Source organism: Schistocerca gregaria, chromosome 5, assembly GCF_023897955.1.
Source record: "Schistocerca gregaria isolate iqSchGreg1 chromosome 5, iqSchGreg1.2, whole genome shotgun sequence".
Classification (NCBI taxonomy): Eukaryota; Metazoa; Arthropoda; class Insecta; order Orthoptera; family Acrididae; genus Schistocerca; species Schistocerca gregaria.
The window spans coordinates 475,224,582-475,249,806 of NC_064924.1; the positions used below are offsets into that span (position 1 = coordinate 475,224,582).

General features: G+C 40.3%; 1 protein-coding gene across 2 annotated transcripts in view; it reads right to left on the reverse strand.

Moving 5' to 3' along the window:
* LOC126272574 (uncharacterized) overlaps positions 1 to 24,839 on the reverse strand; it is a 123,438-nt gene extending 98,599 nt beyond the window's left edge. For both annotated transcript variants that reach the window (XM_049975498.1, XM_049975497.1), the window contains exon 1: positions 24,763 to 24,839. In XM_049975498.1, coding sequence (XP_049831455.1) covers positions 24,763 to 24,765 — 3 coding nt within the window. In that variant the 5' untranslated portion in view covers positions 24,766 to 24,839. The remainder of the gene's footprint in view (positions 1 to 24,762) is intronic.
* Between the last annotated feature and the right edge of the window lie 386 nt (positions 24,840 to 25,225).

Genomic DNA, 25,225 nt, shown 5'->3' on the forward strand with positions numbered 1-25,225 from the left:
TCTCCACCAGTAAGGTGACAAACAAGCACAAAAAAAGAAATGATTCAAATGGCTCTGAGCACTATGGTACTTAACATCTATGGTCATCAGTCCCCTAGAACTTAGAACTACTTAAACCTAACTAACCTAAGGACATCACACAACACCCAGCCATCACGAGGCAGAGAAAATCCCTGACCCCGCCGGGAATCGAACCCGGGAACCCGGGCGTGGGAAGCGAGAACGCTACCGCACGACCACGAGATGCGGGCAAACATGCACAAAACATAGAATTTCGCTGCGAATTATTCTACTAACATTTAAAATAATTATTATAGAAATCACTAGAGCGCAAAAAGTTTTTGATAACACTTCTCGTTAAAAAGCTGAAGTGGTCTGATTAGCTGCACAGTTCTGAGGTTCTAAAAAATTCCTTTCTCTTTAGTGTGATATAAAAATTATACTCTCCATACATACAAACGTGGATAAAATTGTAAATTTGAAATTAACATGAACTGCAGTCTGGTTCAAATGGTTCAAATGGCTCTGAGCACTATGGGACTTAACTTCTGAGGTCATCAGTCCCCTAGAACTTAGAACTACTTAAACCTAACTAACCTAAGGACATCACACACATCCATGCCCGAGGCAGGATTCGAACCTGCGACCGTAGCGGTCGCGCGGTTCCAGACTGCAGCGCCTAGAACCGCTCGGCCACTCTGGCCGGCAACTGCAGTCAGGCTAAGAGATAATTGCGGTGATGGAGGGGGGGGGGGGGGGAGTGTGAAGAGGTTAAGTAGACACAAATTTGGTATGTCGTGATAAGGGGAGAGGAGAAACTTACCTGATACTTGACGTCATTAAAATATTATAGTGCCTCCAATGTCTCGCCATTCCAAATAGAAATTGTAACACCAATTATTATCGAGAAGTCAATGCCAGAATCTATTACCGAATCGCAGCACATGTTGCACCAAAATTTTTCTACGATTTGTTTCGACCCGGACGCCATTTTCAATGGTTAGCAACTAACAGCACAGTGTCAGATAGGGTGTGTTCCTAATGTGTCCGGCGCCCTCCACCCTAAACGGCCGTTCCCATTGCTGAATCGTGGAAACTTAAAAGGGCCTAAGGGTCGAAACCGGTCGTGGAGAAAACCTGGAGCAACTAGTGCTGCAGTTCGGTAAAAATAATACCGGCAGTTGCGGTTATCTTGGACAAAATAACAATTCCATGATCACACGGATTAAAGGATCGATGTGCCTCATAGAGATCTGCTGTTTCGGAAACAGTGCACGCAATATTTTCTATACCCCCCCCCCCCAAAAAAAAATTGTCCAGCAGAGGTGCAAAAGAAGATTCGTTCCTTGCGGCCCAGTTCTAGGTCGCAATGCGTCTTCTTTTCGGAATGCGCAGCGTTTGGAATCCTGAGTAAACAATAGCTAGTACTGGGAATTCAAAAAAAGAGTAGCAAACCTGCAGAGTCTACGCAGCCACTCACAAACAAGGAACTAGTTTAAAATAACTACCACTAGAAACAGTTATTAATAATGTGCATTCGCTTTTGTGTCTGAAATAAGTATACGGAAATAATTTTTTGAAATCTCGAGACTGTAAACTTTACGGTAACGCCTTTTTCCAGAACTTCAGTATCATATTATGAATATGTCGATATTTCGCGAAAATAGCTTGACTTAAATCACCGATGGTCTCAAAGTGGTTCTTGTAATATTTGATTAGACTACTTCAAAAATTAAGTGGCTCTTTACATATAGCTTATTTCTTAAATGATTTTCTGTGCATAAAGATATTAGTAAAAACACGTCTAGTAATTGAAAAATCATTCACCAAGGCCGCGTCTAACTGTTCTCGGTTCCATAATGTGAAGAGCGATATCAGTTTTGGGAACTCTTAATTCTGCCCATCATTACGCTGGAATATGCAGCGTAAATAGCAGCATGGTGACGAGAAAATTGCATTAATTTTTGTGTGATTTCAAAATTAACATGGAGTACTTTGGTAACATGAGTTGCGTAATTTGTGTTGTTCTAGTTTTTTGCGAGTAGTATTTGTAAACAGAGGCAGTGTCAAATGTAAATCGATCATCATTAGATATTCAAATAACGGAACGACGAGCTAACGCTACTACTGAGTGGATGCCTCACCCACAGTTTCATTACGAAGACATACCACTGACATAAAAAGCGTAGGCTCAGTATGCGTAGTAGTACAGTGATACTGCTTAATGTGTCACACTTACCGCGAACTGTGTCACGACACAAGTTTTCGAATTTGCAGGCACATAGTTTCTGTAAAACTCTTCTGGTTGTACGTCACGCTGAAATTGCCACAGAGCCACTGGCTTTAGCACGATGACGATATGTACTTACATTACGCAAACGTAGTTCCCAGCCGTTCTTTCATGCAAGAAGTATTACACTTGTAAGAGCAGAGAAACACGGCTGTATAATTTACAGACGCGGGAGAAGAAAAGTAATTATGTATGATTATTATTACACATGTAGTAGTATCACAATCCATCGTTGATGCTGGTATACCACATGTTCAACATGACTTCAAGAAGGACATGTCATATACAGTTTTTACTTTTTACTGTTGCACTGGTACCTTAAAAGAAAGAAGACAATTCGTTTACCCACGTATCAGGTGTTCGTAGACCGCGAGAAAGTATTTGACGGGAAAATTGTGGTTAATATAGAAAAATATTGAAGTACCAGCGCGCCTGATCTCAGGAATATAATCTCTGCACGTTAATGATAAAAGGAAAATCTGATTTTGAAAAGTGGTACACCCTCTGCAAATATTAAGCAAGGAAGACCACAATAACCCACACTTTTTAATCTTTGCAAATGAAAAATTATAAACAATGTCAGAAAACAATAAAAAGTACTTTATCAGTAAGAATGTTAAGTTCAAACTTTACTTCATTATTTGAGGATGATTAGATGAACGTTGACAAGGATGAAGTCGCAGTCAAATCAGTGGTACAGAAAATAAGGTTGTCGTTAATAAGGTAAGATAATTTTAGCAATTAAAAATAAAGTGGTGTTGAGGATTTTGTTCTATTAAAGCTGAAATCATTAAAAGTGGATACGCAAATTAATGACCAGCCACGTAAATTTTAGCCGAACAAAGTACGAGCATGTGGAAATGAAGCTCCAGGTATTTCAACTTTTCTGTGGTATGATGCAGCAAACACTGAAACGAAAAGTTCAAAAGGAATAACATTGCCTAAATTTTCTAGGGTTATGGTCCATTCTTAATACTAAATAGGTGCAAGAACTGAAGTCTTCCGTCTGCTGAACCAAAATAAACAGGATCCTTTGCTGTGAAATTCCTTCTTTAGACAGTAGGATAATCACTTCTCAGGTACAACAACAATATTGAAACCAGACGAATATTTAGTCTAGAACCAGCTGCAGAAACTGTAAAGAAATACAGAAAAACTGTACAGATAATTCTACAGTACAACAGCAAAGAAAACCGGAATGTGTGATGTCCTTTAAAATGTTGGCTTGAATAATTTAGATGTGGAAGGAGACAGTAGATCTAACAATTCTATTCGATAACAGTGATGTAGGCCTCCAGCAACTCGTAACATCAGAACCTTTTCCATAAAGTAATGGCCGCTATCGACAGGGGATCTCAAGTTGATTCCGTATTTCTAGATTTCCGGAAAGCTTTTGACACCGTTCCTCATAAGCGACTTCTAATCAAGCTGCGGAGCTATGGGGTATCGTCTCAGTTGTGCGACTGGATTCGTGATTTCCTGTCAGGAAGGTCGCAGTTCGTAGTAATAGACGGCAAATCATCGAGTAAAACTGAAGTGATATCAGGTGTTCCCCAGGGAAGCGTCCTAGGACCTCTACTGTTCCTGATCTATATAAATGACCTGGGTGACAATCTGAGCAGTTCTCTTAGACTGTTCGCAGATGATGCTGTAATTTACCGTCTAGTAAGGTCATTCGAAGACCAGTATCAGTTGCAAAGCGATTTAGAAAAGATTGCTGTATGGTGTGTCAGGTGGCAGTTGACGCTAAATAACGAAAAGTGTGAGATGATCCACATGAGTTACAAAAGAAATCCGTTGGAATTCGATTACTCGATAAATAGTACAATTCTCAAGGCTGTCAATTCAACTAAGTACCTGGGTGTTAAAATTACGAACAACTTCAGTTGAAAGGACCACATAGATAATATTGTCGGGAAGGCGAGCCAAAGGTTGCGTTTCATTGGCAGGACACTTAGAAGATGCAACAAGTCCACTAAAGAGACAGCTTACACTACACTCGTTCGTCCTCTGTTAGAATATTGCTGCGCGGTGTGGGATCCTTACCAGGTGGGATTGACGGAGGACATCGAAAGGGTGCAAAAAAGGGCAGCTCGTTTTGTATTATCACGTTATAGGGGAGAGAGTGTGGCAGATATGATACACGAGTTGGGACGGAAGTCATTACAGCATAGACGTTTTTCGTCGCGGCGAGACATTTGTACGAAATTTCAGTCACCAACTTTCTCTTCCGAATGCGAAAATATTTTGTTGAGCCCAACCTAGATAGGTAGGAATGATCATCAAAATAAAATAAGAGAAATCAGAGCTCGAACAGAAAGGTTTAGGTGTTCGTTTTTCCCGCTCGCTGTTCGGGAGTGGAATAGTAGAGAGATAGTATGATTGTGGTTCGATGAACCCTCTGCGAAGCACTTAAATGTGAATTGCAGAGTAGTCATGTAGATGGTGCGTACGGAAAAGTCTAAGTTAGTAGAAGTGTCTTGTGACACATTTTTCCAGTAGCGTCAATATGGAACATAAGATGAATTCCACTCCGAAGGTGTTACGTTCCAGCAGTTGACTACCGTCATTCAGTGCTCCTTGCTCCGTGCACAGCCACTGTCCATCAATATGGTTCGAGGTCTGAAGACCATCATTTGATGATCAAAATCGGCCACCTTTTAATAACCGTGTCTTGCGATCTAGGCTGTTTTATAATTAATTTAAATTATTACATAGTGATCTCCGCCTTTCTACAAAAATGTTTTCAAATACAACGTCAAGGTAGACATTCTCAGAGGAACATGAGGGGACAGACCTTCGCTAATTATCAGAAACGAAGAACGTAGGTATCTGCTGCAAAAGAAAACTAGTAAAGTTGCAGCTTCAATATGTACCAATAAGGGGTACTTCCGATTTTGCATTTGTACAAACTGCAGAGGAGAGAATTCCAATGCCCTTAATTGTCATTAAGAATACAGCGAGGTTTTCACTGTATTTCTGTTGTGCCTGTATTTTATTTATTCGACCTGTAATGTAGTACTAAAAATCCTTCAGGCTTCTCCCATACTATGTATGGTAATGAGTAGTACGCAGTTATTTTTACTTTTCCACTTTCGGATACGGTGTCCTGTACCGGAGCAGTGTATCACCTGTGATTATTGAGAGAGGCGATGTCATCATCAAGCCAGTTCTACCCTCGTCAATTTCCGCATTGCTACTGTCGCAGTTTGTCCTCTGTATCTTGCAAGATGCACGTATGACACGAAGGTGAAAGACCGACATATTTCGAAGAGCTGTTTGTTGCAATCTGTCTATTTACAGCTTTGTAACACACGGCTCGTGGTTTCCAACTGACGAGTGGCTTGTATATATTGAGTCCGATTTATTTCCAGTTTTTTATGTTGCTGTTACCTTCAGCCAGAAGATGCAGTTCTTCACGTTAGTCTGTCCTGTGCAAGATCCTTCATTTATGATTGACTACCCAACCTACGTCCATACGAAATTGCTTACTGTATTGCGAGCCTTTATCTTCCTCTACAACTTACAGTCCCTCCTTTACTCTCTCTCTCTCTCGCTCACTCTTCCCTCCAAACTATTATCTGAAACCACCATGTGACATTACTGGCCGGAACACTCCGTCTGAGGTTGTTCGGCCGTCAGTGCCAGTCCTTCTATTTGGCGAGAACTTTGAGGACGAATACGTCTGATGAAGATGAGATAAGTGATTAGAGAAACAAAAACACCGAGACCTAAGAAAATCCCAGATCCGGCGGGGAATCCAACTAGGGACCCGCATTCCAGAAGGACGGAAGGAAAATGCAGGTCCCGTCAAGAATGAGGTCATTAAAGGCTGAGCGCTAGTCGGATTAGCTAAGGATGAGGAAGGAAATGGGCTGTGTCCTTGCAAAAAAACTACTCCGTTATTTGCCTGGTGCGATTTAGAGAGCTCACGGAAAAGCTAAATCTAGATGTTTGGAAAGGAATTTTAACCGTCGTCCTCCTGAATGCGAATCCAGTGTGTTAACTAAGATTCCTATAACCTGAGCTGAATTGTCCGTCATGTTTTATTCAAAGTACAGGATATTCACACTTGTTTACATAAGAGTCGAGATGCGAGAGGAGATTTCTAATTAAATGTATTGAAAAATGTTCTGTCAATTTTGGCTGCTGAGCTGTAGTTACAATAACCATTGCAAAAATGTTTTTCGCACATGCAGATTCCCAAGTGAGACCGAATAATAAAAAAAAAAGAAGAGAGGCCTTAAATTGCCGCAAAGCCAACTGGAAACCAGGACCTGGCGCTCAATTGTGTAGTGTAAATGTTGTTGTTGTTGTGGTCTTTAGTTCAGAGACTGGTTTGATGCAGCGCTACGTGTTATTCTATTCTGCGCAACCTTCTTCAAGTAACTACTGCAACCTACAGCCTTCCGAATCTCTTGATCTCCCTCTATGATATTTACCCTCTGCGCTGCCCTCCAATACTAAATTGGTGATCCCTTGATGCCTCAGAACATGCCCAACCAACCGATCCCTTCTTCTAGCCGTGCCACTAATTCCTCTTCTCCCCAATTCTATTCAGTAACTCCTCATTAGTTATGCGGTCTACCTATCTAATCTCCAGCATTCTTCTGTAATACCACATTTCGAAAGCTTCTATTCTATTTTTGTCTAAACTAGTTATCGTCCATGTTTCACTCCAAACATGGCTACACTCCTTACAAATACTTTCAGAAACGACTTCGTGACACTTAAATCTATACTCGATGTTAACAAAATTTGTCTTCTTCAGAAACGCTTTCCTTGCCGTTGCCAGTCTACATTTTATACCCTCTCGAAATCGACCATCATCAGTTATTTTGCTACCCAAATAGTAAAACTCATCTACTACTTTAAGTGTCTCATTTCCTAATCTAACTCCCTCAGCTTCACCTGATTTAATTCGACTACATACAATTATCCTCGTTCTATTTTTGTTGATGTTCAACTTATATCCTCCTTTCAAGACACTGCCCATTGTGTTCAATTGCTCTTCCAGGTCCTTTGCTCTCTCCGACAGAATTACAATGTCATCGGCAAACCTCAAAGTTTTTATTTCTTCTTCATGGATTTTAATTCCTGCTCTAAATTTTTATTTTGTTTCCGTTACTGCTTGCTCTATATACAGTATTGTAAATACATGTTAATAAAAGTAGTCATAAAGATGAAATTACTTGTATGCAATTGCGTTTCTTCCCCCAGTTGGAAACTACAGTGAAACAATTGGTCTCGAAATTTTTCAGTTCCTGAGACATTTTCACAATTAGCAGAGTAGAGATGAATATTTGTTGTCATACATTTATACGCCCTTATCGTAAACATATGTGCACAAACTGAATAATACTTAACACCATTTCTTATATTGGTATGGAAGGGCGAGTGATAATTAACATATTTTTTATAGCGGATTGGTCATCATGAGGAAACCTGCACATTTAACGTAATAAAATGTTGACAAATCAAAAGGGGAGGGAACGGGGGCGGGGGGAGTGGCTACTCAGACCTCCCTGCTGGACAGGTGCTACTTTACTCCGATAAAGAAAATTGTTTCACTGTAATACTGTAACATGAAACTATACTGCTTCCCCCCCCCCCCCCCCACCTCCTGCATTTCTTGAAGTACCTACTTACGATTAAAAATAAACACCACCACTTCTAGATTTGACTATATATGGACGAAAACTGATAAATAGGCACAGGTTGTTACTGCCTAACACCCACATTTGGAGACATTGTTTCCGACTTCTTAACTTATTACATTTAATATTTACAAACTGCCATGCAAATTCCGAGTTTACATTTTTATAGCCTTGTAATATCATATTTCATTTTTCTGTCAATGAAAAGTGCACATTAATTACTATTTGGTACACATAAATTACTATTCGGTACACTTCATACACTCAGTATCAAATATTTTATAAGACATACCATAAAAAGTTGCGTGAAGAGGTTAAACACCCACAAGGTAAACATTGCTCAATTCTCAGACTCTGGGAAACATCGCGGACGGTTCAGCCACTATATGTGATAACCACTGTGCCCAATCGCTTTGTGCCGCGATCTAGAAGCATCGACTTTAGCCTCTAGACCACGAGCTGATGAGAACAATTCGTTGATCACTCAAGAAGTATCCTATCAACTGATCCCTTCTTTTAGTCACTTCTTACTTCTGTGCAAGGCAACATCCCAAACAGTTATCTTCAGAAAAGAATTTTTAATATTTGCATTTATATTCTACGTTAATAAACTGTTCTGTTTCAGAAATGCTTTTCTTCCCATTTCCGACCTGCATTTTAGATCCTCTCTGCTTCATACGTCATCAGCTATTTCGCTACCCGAAGAACAAAACTCATGTACTTTTCTAATTCCTTCATCATCGCCTGATTTAATTTCACTACCCTCCATTACCCGTGTTTGACTTTTATTGATGTTCATTTCATAATTCAAGAGGCTACCCATCCCCTTCAACTGATCTTGAAATTCCTTTGCCGTCTCTAAGAGAACTACAATGTCTTCAATAAACCAAAAAGTTTTTATTTCTTCTCCATGAACTTTAATTCACTTTCTAGGTTACTTTAGATTTTCTTCACAACTTGCTTATTGTACATGTTGAAAAAGACTGGGCCGGCCGGGGTGGCCGAGCGGTTCTAGGCGCTACAGTCTGGAACCGCGCGACCGCTACAGTCGCAGGTTCCAATCCTGCCTCGGGCATTGGCGTGTGTGATGTCCTTAGGTTAGTTAGGCTTAAGTAGATCTAAGTTCTAGGGGACTGATGACCTCAGAAGTTAAGTCCCATAGTGCTTAGAGCCATTTGAACCATTTGAATAAGTCTGGACATAGGCTACAGCCCTATCTCACTTCCTTCTCAAAGTCTGCTTTTCTTTCATGCCCTGCGACTCATATCTATAGTCCGGTTACCGTACAAGTTGTATATAACCGTTCGCTCCTTGTGTTTCTTCCCTGCTACCTTCAGAATTTCACAGAACAAGCTACATTTATATGAGATCTGCCGTTGCATTGCATTGTGACTTTTTAGGATTCCGTACCTCCATCGGTAAAAACGAAACCTTTATAGAATCACTTTGTTGTCTGTCTGTCTGTCTGTCTGTCCGACCCCTTATCAGTGTAAAATATTGAAGCGTCAATGTTAGCGCAATCGAAAGAGACTGTGATTTATGTCACATATTTTGATATTCGCGAACTCACCTATCAAAACCAATAGGGTACTTTCTGTTCATCTAGAGTGGCCGTGAGGTTCTAGGAGCTACAGTCTGTAACCCCCAAAACCGCTACAGTCGCAGGTTCGAATCCTGCCTCGGGCATGGATGTGTGTGATGTTCTTAAGTTAGTTAGGTTTAAGTGGTTCTAAGTTCTAGGGGCTGATGACCTCAGAAGTTGAGTCCTATAGTGCTCAGAGCCATTTAGAGTAATGAAATTTGGCAGGAAGCGAGGGAAAAAACCTAAAATTGTTGATTTGTAATTATGTCAGAAATTTTTTTTTGTCGTTTTTCATCCGTCTGTCTGTCCATCTGTTAAATTGCTCTGCGGTGTAAGAAATTTAACTTTCACGTCAATGCAATCAGCAGGTACAACCATTTGGGTCATATTTTTGATATCTTGACGCTATCGATACCAATAACAGGCAAAAATGGCCGAAATTCTCGATACCCGGGATGGATGAACTATCTATAAGACATATTTAAGTTTATATAGAACCCTCGGTGCGCCAGTCCCGCTCGTACATATTCGGAATTTTTTTTTTTTTAGGTGGGATGTTTCGCTGTAACGCTTTTCGCGTATATAACGCCCAGTTTTAAAATATGGAAGTGGCAGCTGAAGACCTGCACGTCAATTTACTCTCTTCTAACTACATAATTTTATGTGTTTTATATCACGTAGATCTCATGATACGTCATTTGTAGAATTGTATGCACAATTTTCATTATTGCAGCCTGTTACGTGAGTCACCGAACAGCCCTTTGTAACCAGCTCAATATTTGCCTCAGTGTGATAAATATTTGGGGATAAGGACCATATTTTTGGAAAAGCTGTGCTAAGTTTACATGGTACTTTTTCGCAATCAGCAGATCTCTACGTGCATATTGACTTATTAATTTCCAATCTCGCTTGCACTTCTTTTAAACTTGCTCTCCACACTATACAAGAGGTATTTGTAAAGTGTCTTTGAGTTAAATTCCAAAGGCTTTTGTCACATGACTGCATCCTATTCAGCAGTGCTGCGTCCTGTTATATATTTAATTTTCGACTTGCGAAAATTTACTGTGGCTACTATGGCCTTGGATGCTTTTGAATAAGTACTGAGTCGCTGTCGGATTTTACTTACGCCGGTGTATCTGGTGGTTGTTATGTTTTCGTCGTCAGTATATGAGCACACTGTTAGTTTCTCTCCGCAAAATGATGTTCCCCTGACTTCTTAATGAACTTCCGATAGCCGTAGTTCGAGGACGCATTTCATTTACTCAGGACAATTTTAGAGAAAATAATTATAGCTATTGAGCCACGTCATTGTAAACTACTAAAAGAACTAAATTTTCCCTCTGAAGAGGATCGCAGCAAGTTGTTCGAAACGTCAGCAATTTAGTTGTTTAATAGATTACTACGACGAGGACCAATAGCAAAAATTACTTTATCCAAAATGACGCCGGCCGTGGAAGCCCACGAACGTGTATTAGAGCAATTTTCTCTGAGGGATCTCGTTATCTGGATTGCTCTGCTCAGTTTTTCTTTGATTAGGCTTCGTGATGTAGTCTCATAAATCAATCCAAAGAAATCGCGACGTATTTCTGTCTTCAATAATACTATGTAGAAACTCAGATGGCAACACAGTCAAACACTTTTTGCGGGTGGACGTGTAAAATAAGGAATTATATTTGCACTTCCGCTGCGTCACTGACTATGATTGCGTCTGGTATGTCCAGGTAGTGTTGCGATAAATGTCTGTTAGTTCCCCGTAAACTTATGAACAATGTGTAATCATATGTATAAAGAAGCTTCAAACATATGATTACTTTGCGAATGAGTTAACGTGTTTAATATTTGGTGTTAAACATTAAAATCTTTATGGCTGCAGAGCCTAATTATTTTCCTTTTATTAGTTTAGGAATATCCACTAGATGAGTATAATCAAAGTAATTTGCGCTACTTTTTAAGAAAAGTTAGTTTTTCACGCATCTGAGTGCATATGAGGTCATATTTTTTGAACTATGTGTTGCATAATGATGTAAGTTTGCAGATATATTCGGTGGTATATGTGGATACTATCTGCAAAACGTGTTGCGAAATCAGTTAGTAGTGAAAACATAAGAAAACATCGTTCCTGATGCTGAATTTTCAGTGAATAAATAGCGAAAATGTAGTAAGCGATACACTTTTTTCTTTTCATTATTTTCCGGTTTGTGTCGGCGAGAAAAATATTGGAAAATGTTTCAAATTAAGTGTAGAGCTTGTTGGAAATCGTCTGGTGTCCTCATTGTCAAATACTGTCTGAATATAGTCTGTGTCATTCGCAATTTGCTCGCTATGACTTACATTACATTGAGATATACACACGGGTTATCACTTTAAAACTTGGCTAGTTGTTTTAATCCTTTAACGTAAGATTGTACCTGTTAATGGGTAGATTATGACGCCATTTCAAGTTTTTAAAATGTGTCAATAATTGTGTAAAACATCGAAACTCAATTTTTTGTTGCCCCTAGAAGCCGTTAGATAGGCAACACTGTGCTGGGCCCGTGCACCATTTTAGCCGTTGAGCAGGCTAATTTTTCGATGCGCGTTTTTCCAGGGTTTTTGGAAACATTATTAGTACCTCACACTTCCATTATAGTGGATACATTTGTATGCAGGGAGATTTTAGTGTATCTTACCGGATTTTTGTTTTTACCTTCCCAATTTCCTGGAAGTCTTTAGCGGTAAACTCAATTAGAAATCGAACAAGAAAGAAATAAGCACACAGCAACTGTTAGAACTGGAAAAAAGTTCCACAATTTGCTCTTCACAGCAGAGAACTTGGATTAGGCTGTACTTCTGTAAGACTTATAACAGTGAAGCAAGTACATTTTACGAATTAAAGTCTATTGGATGTTAATATTTCGGTTTTTATATTTCATTTCCGATAAGTACGGGAAATAAAATCTAAGTCAGAAACACAGAAGATCAACCGACTTTTATTCTCCCTAAGTGGCATACGATACCCTTTTGGATTCGTTAATAAAATGAACAAACTGTTTCATTTCTTGCAACTTATATTGCTACACTGCTCAAATGACATATCACACGAACAACTGCATTATTTAAATTTCATCAGAACCGCTGTCCTTAAGATTTCGTCCACCTCGTGCCCTGTCATGTATATTAGAACAACATTCAATCCCGCACGCAGTGACTAAAGACGAAGTTTTCTCTGAGGTTGACACGACAGTGCTACGCAAGGTAGAATTTGTTGGCTGGAGTGGAGTGAGGGCCGGCTGTTGGGTGGTCCTATCCGTCCGACATCCCCATAAGGAATGTCCGTCGGTCGGCCGGTCAAAACGCCTACACACGTCCAATTTTTCGGTCGGTTGGTGCGAGTGTGTGACCCTGTGAGCCACACGGGCATGCGCGGTGGCGCTAGTGTGATTAGCGAGTGTCAGAGTGATTAGCGTGTGTCCGAACCGTCGATCGGAGGAGTGGAGGAACGGCTCAGCGTGACGCCAGGGAGTGAACACCAATACGTGGCGAGCCGGTACCATCTGTTGTGGCGTGGCTCCGAGCGCGAATTTTGGGCCGTTGGCCGCCCGGGATCGTACAGAGGCTCACTTGCATGGTTACTGAAGAACTGTTGATATTTTTAGAAATATAGGGAATCGAGCAAGTGTTGACAGATGTGAAAATTACCGAACAATCAGTTTAATAAGCCACAGCTGCTAAATACTAACACGAATTATTTACAGACGAATGGAAAAACTAGTAGAAGCCGACCTCGGGGAAGATCAGTTTGGATTCCATAGAAACACTGGAACACGTGAGGCAATACTGACCTTGCGACTTATCTGAGAAGAAAGAGTAAGAAAAGGCAAACCTACGTTTGTAGCATTTGCTGACTTAGAGAAAGCTTTTGACAATGTTGACTGAAATACTCTCTTTCAAATTCTAAAGGTGGCAGGGGTAAAATACAGGGAGCGAAAGGCTATTTACTATTTGTACAGAAACCAGATGGCAGTTATAAGAGTCGAGGGACATGAGAGGGAAGCAGTGGTTGGGAAGGGAGTAAGCCAGGGTTGTAGCCTCTCCCCGATGTTATTCAATCTGTATATTCAGCAAGCAGTAAAGGAAACAAAAGAAAAATTCGGAGTAGGTATTAAAATCCATAGGGAAGAAATAAAAACTTTGAGGTTCGCCGATGACATTGTAATTCTGTCAGAGACAGCAAAGGACTTGGAAGAGCAATTGAACGGAATGGACAGTGTCTTGAAAGGAGGGTATAAGATGAACATCAACAAAAGCAAAACGAGGATAACGGAATGTAGTCGAATTAAGTCGGGTGATGCTGAGGGAATTAGATTAGGAAATGAGACACTTAAAGTAGTAAAGGAGTTTTGCTATTTGGGGAGCAAAATAACTGATGATGCTCGAAGTAGAGAGGACATAAAATGTAGACTGGCAATGGCAAGGGAAGCGTTTTTAACGAAGAGAAATTTTTTAACATAGAGTATTGATTTAAGTGTGAGGAAGTCGTTTCTGAAAGTATTTGTATGGAATGTAGCCATGTATGGCAGAGAAACATGGACGATAAGTAATTTAGACAAAAAGAGAATAGAAGCTTTCGAAATGTGGTGCTACAGAATAATGCTGAAGATTAGATGGGTAGATCACATAACTAATGAGGAAGTATTGAATAGGACTGGGGAGAAAAGAAGTTTGTGGCACAACTTGACCAGAAGAAGGGATCGGTTGGTAGGACATGTTCTGAGGCATCAAGGGATCACCAATTTAGCATTGGAGGGCAACGTGGAGGGTAAAAATCGTAGAGGGAGACCAAGAGATGAATACACTAAGCAGATTCAGAAGGATGTAGGTTGCAGTAGGTACTGGGAGATGAAGAAGCCTGCACAGGATAGAATAGCATGGAGAGCTGCATCAAACCAGCCTCAGGACTGAAGACCACAACAACAAAACAGGGAATCGAGGATATTGATATTAATAAAAATATAATTATCGTCGATTGATATATCGATAAAAGTATCGATGCATCGTCGGAAGTGTATCGAAGTGCAGGCCTCTGAAAATATCGGATGCACATTGTAAGTATACTGCCGCTTTCAGGGCTGTATACTTCAGTATTGATTTATTATTAGATGTTCTGGACATCAACATGATAGCAGCCTCCTTATCACCCTTAGAGCAAAAATTGAAAGGAAAACGATGCACCTTCACACTTGGCTGTAACCACTTTCTAACTATTTGTAACTGGCACAATAAAAGATGTCGGGTCCGTCCTTCAGTTTCGGCACTCATCGGAATTCTCCGAAACACTTCAAGTCGATTTCCCGGTTTTTTCATATCTCCAAACGCCAGCGACGTAGCGGTTGTAGTGTCAAAACTGCGTGGTGGAGTTGAGCGTTGCAGTTTCAGCTGGTAGCACCAAGCGCCGATTGCATAAGGTTTCCTCACGTCTCCGCCCATCGCAAAGACCAGTCTTGTCATTTACATTTTTCTTCATCATTTTCAGCAACTGCTTTTGAAGAATGCCGATGTAAAGAAATACACAAACTGCATTAAAAAAAAATTTTTAACGCAACTGATGTGCTCCTTCTTCACATCAGAAATCTTGTTATTTCATCCAAACCGCCACCCCTCCGTGCAATCGAACTGCTTCTTTGTGCTACCTATACTTGCTTTACACAGTCAAAGAGAAAGACTGGACGTGATGAACATTCAAAAACTAGTAAGACACCTTCACACAGCGAAAGTAAAATTATGATTTACTACAATACCACTAGAAAGGTTCTAACATTAAACGAGAATTGCGAAAAAATATGATATGAAATAATACGAATTGCCATTTTGATATCGATATATTGGGTAAAAAATGCTGGCGAAATAAATCAATATGTTTTAGAAAAAATATCCATATTTTATCAACAGCCCTAGGTTACTGGGTCGTACCGTGCGGCCGTAGTCGGCGAACGCTTTGCTCTGAATTTCATGCACCTTGATGTCAACTGCCTTTACCGGGAATATGAACGTATTAATTCACATGGTTATTATGAGGTGAACATTCTTCTTGCCTGTGTAACGGCACTGTAGTTTTTATGTGCTTGCCGGCGTGTGACTTACTTTTAGATTCACTGTAAAATCTGCAATAGCAGCTTGTTCTGTTGTATTATAGGAGAAACCACAATATAAGTGGTGGTTGAACCGGTGCAATCCGTGTTCTGTGGGAAATTGTCTATTTGGGTAAAGGCAACACGAGGCATACGCATAGTAATCTTTGTGTGTTTGGTACTTCATAATTAAGCTATGAACGTCAAACTAGGTAAAACTGCTGAGTAACCTTGTTAATGTTTCTATTTAACAATAAGTGAAACATTCTCTTGTACGACTGAGACCAAAGTGCCTTCGATCTTGATAACCGTAGTCTCAGGTACTATGCAACTTCTCGTATTGAGGAAACTGCTTATAAATTTATGTTACTTACGTTGTAAAGCTGCTGTGCAGTCGGAATCACACAGTGGAGTCACTTTAGCGCCTTGTGCTAAGGACTGAGCTCCTGTGTCATTACGTCGTTTATTTCACAAACGACAGTTGCCGCTCAGAGGCTGTTTTACGGCCGTTTTCTTTTATTTTCGTTGAGGTTAATCAAGTAAATATAAGTTTCACACCGTGGCTAGCTCTGGCCGTTCTGAATTTAAAAAAATATCCTCAAGCTGGTACTTGCTCTTAAGCTAACCTTTTTAAAATATTTGTAATACATTTCTTATCAACAGTGATATTGAAACATGAGGCCTCCTGGAAGCGTATTGGAATTTTCTTAAAGATTCCAAGGATGAAATTATTTGTGGCCGTTTGTGCTCGATCAAGTGCAGCATCAAAATTTTTTTGTGCACATTGTATTGCTGCTCTGCCATAATTTAAGATTTTAATGTAGTTTTGGTCAAAGAAGAAAGAAGAGAATATTATTGGGGTTCCGTTAATATTTAAAATGTAGTCCTAATTTTTAGTCTATTGTAGTTATTGTAACAACGTTTCTATCATTGTCTGTGGGGACCTGTGGGTGATCCTATTACGATGACTGTACCTCCAGGTATTCTGTCGCCGTTGGCGCCTACCTAAATATTCTTGTTCAAGTTTCTATTTTTTGTAAACGGTTTACAATCAAGGTACAAGTAATTTCACTGTAAGTAATGCGGAAACTAATTCTCTAAAATAAATGTTTGTTGAACTTTGTTATTTAATTGTAAATAATGCTTGAAATGTTATCTCAGATTAATTCTGGCCTGCTCTTACACCCAACAGCTGATTATTCTGACGTGAAGGTGACATACTACATTTCATTTACCATATTTTATGGACTATAAGACTCACTTTCTTCTTCGAAAAATTCCGTCCAAAATTCAGGTGCTTCTTATACTCGAAGTTAATAAAAAAGCGTTCAGTGATCGATTTAAAATTCTCACCAGTCTTAAAAATGACCATATATTCGATGCCGCGGGAACCCTATCTCTATCTGGAAGCCCAGGATTGAACTGGCAGCAGCAATGCATCGAAGACACGAACATGAATTGCGGGGTTTAACAAGGTTGCTAACACCATCTCCCTGCCTCCCTGCCATCACAAACTCATAACACTGTCTAGCCTACGATGCGTCCAAAAACTGGTTCAAATGGCTCTGAGCACTATGGGACTTAACTTCTGAGGTCATCAGTCCCCTAGAACATAGAACTACTTAAACGTAACTAACCTAAGGACACCACACACAACCATGACCGAGGCAGGATTCGAACCTGCGACCGCAGCGGTCGCGCGGCTCCAGACTGTAGCGCCTAGAACCGCTCGGCCACTGCGGCCGGCCCTATGATGCGTCATTGCAGTCGATGGTAGTAGTAAACTTTAACTGAAAGAGATTTGTTTTACTGGTAACAGTACTATATTTTTGTTAGTAACTAGTTTCGTAACGGAAAAAATAAAAGATATACATATGATGTGGGCTATAAACTGAAAGTAATAGCACATGCAGAAGAACGTGGAAATAGAGCAGCTGAACGGCATTTCAGTCCTCCACTAACAGAAAAAACATTAGCGATTAGGGCTAGTAAAGAAGATAAGGACTGAATTCAAAATTTCCAAAACTAGAAGATAGCGTATTGAAGTGGATGCAAGAACCGTCAAAATGGCACTGGAATTAATACAAAAATGATTCAAATACACGCTCATAAGCTAGCGCTACAGTGGAACTTCAGTTAGGCCTACTTTGAGGGTAGAATTAGTTGGGGCTGCAGGTTTATTAAGCGTCATGGTCTCAGCTTGCGGAGCAAACCCAAAATATCTCGGAAAATGCCACAAGAGTATGAAGGGAAAATATTCTCTCTCCATAACTTTATTATTCAACATCGAAAGAAAACCAGTGTGTCACTAAGCCAAATAGCGAATTTGGACGAAACTTCTCTTGACATCTTATGTGCCGATTAATTGAACACTTGCCATGAAAGGTGACAAACTGTAACTAGAGAAACAAGAGGACATGAAAAACTGCACCACAATGATGTCCTTTCACGACGTGCTGTCGCTGCCACGCTTAATCCAATTATCACTTTCAAGCTCAAAACAATGCCAAAACTTCTGAAATACCAACAAATGTTGTTGTTCACGTACATGACAGGAGTTGGATGGAGGAGGTTGGCATGATATTGAGGATTAACAGAGTGTGGGAGAGAACGAAAAGTGCCTTAGTGAAGAAGTTCTCTACATGTGCTAAATCAGTTTACAACTCATTTGAAAAATTCTGTGGAAGAGAAACTGAGACAGGAAAATACAGAGCTTGCTGTTATTGCGGGCGGACTTACTTCACAATGGCAACCTCTTGATGTCTCGATAAATAAACTATTTAAAATGTATATGAGAGAGGATTTGGACAAATGGATGGTTAAAACCGACCTACAATCAAACATGTGTGTCATGGATAAAACAGTCGTGGTCTAGAGTGAGAGAAGACGTTATTGTTAAATCTTTCACGAAGTGCGGCATATGTAGCGATCTCGATGGCAGTGAAGACCATCTTATTTATGAAGAGGTCAACGATGACGACGAAGAGGAAGAAGAAGAAGAAGAAGAAGAAAGTCCAAGCGACGATTTTCAGTGATTTTAAAAATCGGTTGGGTTTTACAAAGTTGGAACCATTTTTCAGTCTGGCTTTGCAGTCTAATAATAAAAACTGGTTCAAAATTAGGGTGCGTCTTATAGTCGGTAGCGTCTCACAGCTCGCAAAATAGGGTGTATCTTCTCGATCGTCATTTGGGTGGTTTGTTTCTGTAAGTAGTTTTCACTGCTAGCATGTCGGGCCTGGTGATCTAACGGTGGCGCGTGTGCCTGAAAACAGTGTGGTCATGGGTTCGAACCCTGATCGGACCACCAAAATTTTCTGTCTCTAATGTAGCCTTCGCCTGTCACCGATTTGACGATACCACGTTAAACTATGGTTTTCCTTTCCCTCGTTAGTTAAATGAGATAGGTTAGGGACATGCAATTCACCGAAATGGAGTCAAACTGAAAGATTTGAACCTGGCTATTGAACCGCAATAACTACTAGTGTCTCTTAGCGTACTTAAAACATATGCGGTGAGGTTAGTGTACTCTGTGGTGCCAATCACAGTGTTGATTTCATGATCTTTGTGTTGTCCGGACCACAACGTCCATAACAAGTAGGTGGAAATTATGTTTCAAACACCACCATGCCTTCCTCCTTTCTTATGAATTTCCCACTATTTTCTAGTATTGATTACGGAGAAAAGTCGTGAGCTAGAATAGTTAGCGCGAAAGTTCCATTGTCTCCTTCTTCATGCTTAGCTGAGAGTGATGGTTACGGTCTAGCTAATTTAATGGCAGTGCGGTGATTTTCTTATGGAAACATTCCACCTTAAAACGTCCAAACGAGCTGCACAGCGCACAAGTTCTCGGCTGTGCACTGCACATTACGAGAGCACTGTACCCATCCAACGATACGTAGGGGGGAGTGCGTCATTTCTGTGAGCCCTTGTATATTTTTTTATTCTTAAGTTAACTGATATTACAAATGCGTCAGTCTCAAGACTATTAATAACAGAATGTTATTTAAGGAGGGAATAATTGTAAAAACGCTGTAAGAACTATATACTTTTCAAATTCGTCATCTGCAGCTACAAAAGCATCCCCAGTCGCTATTCGTTGTTAGCATTTCGCACAGTACCTGAATATTCAGAATGCTGTAATTTTGCATTTTGTTTAAGAATCATCTATGCAAATGTCTGACGATACAGCAGCTCGGTTACAAACATTAAGTCATGTATCTTGAAAAAATCATAACTCGACGCATTAAAGGGTTTTGTGTGGATTGTGAGTGTGAAGTTACATGATAAGTCGGCACATTCCAAAATATTTTCGACGTAAGTGGTTGTACTGAACCGTTAGGAAACGAATTGATGGCATTGATTTCGTTGTTGTTGTCTTCGTCCTGAGACTGGTTTGATGCAGCTCTCCATGCTACTCTATCCTGTGCAAGCTTCTTCATCTCCCAGTACCTACTGCAACCTACATCCTTCTGAATCTGCTTAGTGTATTCATCTCTTGGTCTCCCTCTACGATTTTTACCCTCCACGCTGTCCTCCAATGCTAAATTTGTGATCCCTTGATGCCTCAAAACATGTCCTATCAACCGATCCCTTCTTCTAGTCAAGTTGTGCCACAAACTTCTCTTCTCCCCAAACCTATTCAATACCTCCTCATTAGTTACGTGATTTATCCACCTTATCTTCAGCATTCTTCTGTAGCACCACATTTCGAAAGATTATATTCTCTTCTCGTCCAAACTAGTTATCGTCCATGTTTCACTTCCATACATGGCTACACTCCAAACAAATACTTTCAGAAACGACTTCCTGATATATAAATCTATATTCGATGTTAACAAATTTCTCTTCTTCAGAAACGCTTTCTTTGCCATTGCCAGTCTACATTTTATATCCTCTCTACTTCGACCATCATCAGTTATTTTACTTCCTAAATAGCAAAACTCCTTTACTACTTTAAGTGTCTCATTTCCTAATCTAATTCCCTCAGCATCACCCGACTTAATTCGACTACATTCCATTGGTTTCATAGCTCATAAAACTATAAAAACTGAGCAAGAAGTAAAAGAATACAGTCTAAGCACAGGAAGCAGTATTATAATGTACAGAAGTAAGAAGTAAGGAGTTCGAACGAAAAGGCAGCGAAAGCAGATTGGAAGTATCTTGCTCCTTGGAATATCAGACTAAACAGTAGTTTAAAATCTGCAAAGAAACTTAATGGACGAACTATCAAATGCAGATACAGTTTGCGTAAGAAAGCTCAAGAAATAACTCAGTGGGAAACAGTGTGTGAAAGAAAAAACAAGTATGTACAGGGTGTTTTAAAATGAATATACGTGTTTCAAGGCTATGTAGTACTTATTACGTTCAACTTACAATTACAAATAATACATCAAGTCAAAGAGCAACTGAAACGGTTTTTCGTACAAGATTCAATGTGAGCAGCATTCGTCACACATCGAGTAGATAGGCTAATTCTTCCCAAATCCTGCTCAATGTGTCCGGAGTAATTGTTGCAATAATGCTGTTTCTAAAGTCGAGTAACTCATCTGGTAGTGGAGGCACATATACATGATCCTTTATCAACCCACAAAGGTACAACACGCATAGTTTCAGATCTTGTGCGAACGCGGAGGCCATACAAAACAAGCTCTCTTCTCCGGACAACCCAGCGGTCGGGTACAACGTCGTTTAACCAATCGTGTACTGAGTTATATCAATGAGGCGGCGCACCATCTAGCTGGAAAATAAAGTTCGGTGGTTCAGCTTCTTCCAGCTGAGGAAAGAGCCATAGTTCTAGCGGATCAAGATAAGAAACACCAGTTAGAGTTGTTTCACCGAAGAATAAAGGTCCATAAACTTTCCGCCGGTATTTGGCACAAGAAAACATTCCAGATAGCGGAGTCTTGTTACATCTGCACCATCTCGTGAGGATTTTCTGACCGCCAGATTTGCGCTTTACGTGTGTCAACATTTCCACTTAGGTGAAATAGGTACATCACTGAAGACGACACGTCTAGAAAATCATCGTCACGCAGCAACATTTCGTTTGCAAAGTTGTCATGTAAACCTAGTCTGTAGGCGAATGATAAGCACTGGTTGTACGCGTGTCCTTAACTGTCTTCACACAGACGTCACTGGAATTGCTAATACACTACTAGCCTTACGAACTGATATCTTGGGGCTCGCGTGAAAAACTCTCACTCATTCAACACGTTCTTTAGTCACGTTCCATTCTCTTCCCTTTCAGCGCAGGTTTACAAACCGAGTCGTTTGAGTTGCCCCTTCATTTTACGTATTATTTATAATTGTAAATTAAAGGCAATAAATGCTACAAAGCCTTAAAACTCGTATATTCATTTTGAAACATCATGTATAGTTGGGATTCTAAGTCAAACCACCCACGCACTAACGGGAGAATTACACAAAAACTAACGTAGGAGCAGACACCAGATTATGAGGCTGGTGTTGCAGGGCTACAGGGTGACGAAAAGTTAAGGAAAGAAGACGGCGCATCAAAGCGGTTTAGTCTCACGTGAAAGGATTATAGGATAAAAACGTAATTGGGAAAGGACATGAGGGAGGGGGTTAGGCGGTGGAATGACTGCTAATAACTAAATAATCAGTGGCAATAAAGCAAAACATAATGGGATTAGAAAAATAATGATTTCACACGACATGTTTCTGCATCTTCGGACAGTAGCCTACTAACTACATAAAGACAGGATATTGTTTAATGCTGTTACCAAAATAAAAGCTCTTGTCCGATATACTTAAAATTTTTGCACAATGCTCCAATAAACATTTGGGAGGACTTAGCCTACATTTTTTAAATAACAATGTACAAGTTTTCTGTTAAAGCTGACTGCGAAAAATAAAATTCTGTGTTGCACTGTGAATATGTGCGGCTTAGCTACTTTCTCACAGTCAGTTTTGAATATGACAGCAGAGCTTTTAATCCACAGGACAGACTGATTGTCCCATATACTGTTTATTTGTTCTGCTGACATACAGTTTTTAAGAAAGTGGATACACAGCAATGCGTTGTTTTGTTTTCTTCCTCGCTGTCCGTTTTAATTGCAAACAGAAAAGTTGTATTTATGGATTATCAGTTTACACTTTGAATAGTACTACGGAATCTGAACCGTATGAAGCTTTGTAATGTTATCCTTTTCGCAGACTGAAACTATGTGAAGTACTTTCATTGGAGCTACTATCCTCACAGATCCAGCTGCTGAAGTCTCTTTCATATCCCGTATAGCAATGATCGCAACCAATTTACGCGCTCATTTTAAGCGATTTCGATTGTCAATCAAGGTTTTGTTTGCAAAAACAGTAAACAAGGCTCAAGGTCAGAGAGACTGGGGAAGAGGAGGTGGACAGAGAGGGGGGCGGGAGGAGATATGGGCATGGAGAGGGGTAAGGAGGACATGGAGAGAGAGAGAGAGAGAGAGAGAGAGAGAGAGAGAGAGAGAGGAGGTGGTAGGCGGCGGCGGGGGTAGGAGAGGAGAAGATGATAGAGGGAGGGGGAAGAAGAAGGTTACAACATATTCCAAATCTGATACATATTTCGCGGTTTTGAACATGGCTGTTACTCAGCAACCGTACACTAGCTTCAACATAGGATTATACAGCCAACCGGTTCCAAAAAGTGAAATCTGACTTCAGCATAGCTACTCTAAATTCTGACCATTGCTTTTTAGCATTGTAATTTTACTATTTATCAAAATTTTAGCCTGGTGAAGACACCCTCAGTAGGTGTCGAAACCTAAGTCAATGTACGTAACAGTTATTTGCAACCAATTGGCTGTATAATCCTATGTTGAAACATTTATAGCAGTTGCGAATCTCTGCCGCGTTCACTAGTTATGAATAAAAGCAACGTAAGAATGAGAAGTTTTATATAGACATTATTAGCTCCTAAAAGGAAAACTTTACCAAGATGGCAAAGACCAAAACATGAAAACATGCAACGTGGGATAATATGATTAAAAATTTCGTAACCATGGAATTATTTACAGATATTATGATCGTGGTCAGAATTTTATTTCGTTTTATTACCGTTATTAATAACCAGTTAATGTAAATTATGTTGCTACATCGCTTCGCTACGATCATAAACATTCAGTGTAGTTTATCACTACAGCAGATCTCGGAATTTCAATCATAAATGGCAAAAGTCAAGACTGAATAATAACCTTTCTTTTCTCGTACTACAACACTGTTTCTCCTGTATCTTTTACAGAAGTGTCAATGTTGATATCTCCCTCCAGAGCTCATTTGGCTCCACCAGTGTGCTACGTCGCACAGATAAGAATTCTCAACTCTTAGCGACAAAATTCGCTTCAGTGGTTGCTTGGTAGCCCCTGGAGAATGATAATATAGACGCTGTCACTCTTAGCAGCTGATAACTACTCCGGATAATGGTGACGTAAATATTCTTATCACCAATCTTTGCTCCATGACATATTTCTGAAGTGATTGTGTTTCATTACAAGGAACTGCATGCCACATTGGCATTGTTATCGCTACTTTGCAAAGCAATGCACAATCGCCTTAAATGTGTCCAAGGTGAAGTTTACCACCGTTAATAATTCATGACTGGTTATCTGTTCAAGTATGAACAGTCAAACGTTTTAATTGTAACGGTTTTTAATCGTGACACAAACATGTTGTTATATCAATTTAAATAAGTGAGACAAAGATAAAATAAGTAAAAATGGCCCACTCACATGCGAAACGTTTATCAAGAAAGCAACAGAGGGAGACTACAGTCTTAATCTAGGCGCTGGACAGAGATTTGAATCCAACAAAGAGCAAATACAATTTTCTTTCACTGTTAAGAGTAGTATTCATTAAATAAAACCAGTAAAAATGCTACTTGTTCTTAATAAACAGAATTGTTAAGAGTGACTGGTTCATGTTTTTACTTTTTTCCTTAGAACTACCAGTACTGTAACACATTCACTCCCTAACCTTGTCAATTTTGGAAAAGACAGCTCGCATATAAAAATAATTGCAGCGAAATAAGCCACACACTTCAAGATTTGCTTTGGAGGCTGCAGGGATAAGAAGTTACAGGGGGGAAAGGATGGGCAGGAAAGTTGCGCTGGCGGTTGCCTGGCTCACCATTTGGTGCAGGGTTCGCCGCTTCTGTGGTACTGGTCCGGTGTCCCTCTGCCCGCTGCTCTTACCGGCTGACCTCCCACGCGCGAACTCCGGCGACCCCCGCTGCACACGACACTGTGTATTGCTTCCAGCCTCGTTGGGGGAGGGATACGCGCATGCGCCAGCCGCGCGACGACCAATCCGGCGCCAGGTTCCGCGCGGTTGTAGGCGGGGCCACGGCTGGTCCCGCCCACTCTATTTCCTGTTGCATACAACTGCTTCCTCCGATACCGAGTGTAGTGTCGAGCAGCGCACGAATTTGCGATCAATAGCGCTGCAGCACCCAACCCCCGAAAAACTGCAACCGAGCTGTAAACATGGGTCGCGTCCTGCCTAGAGCGACGAAACATTCGAGACGAACTTACTGGATTTTCGGTGAAGGACACAAAATCTGAGCGTGGAGTATCACTTTGCAACTGACATT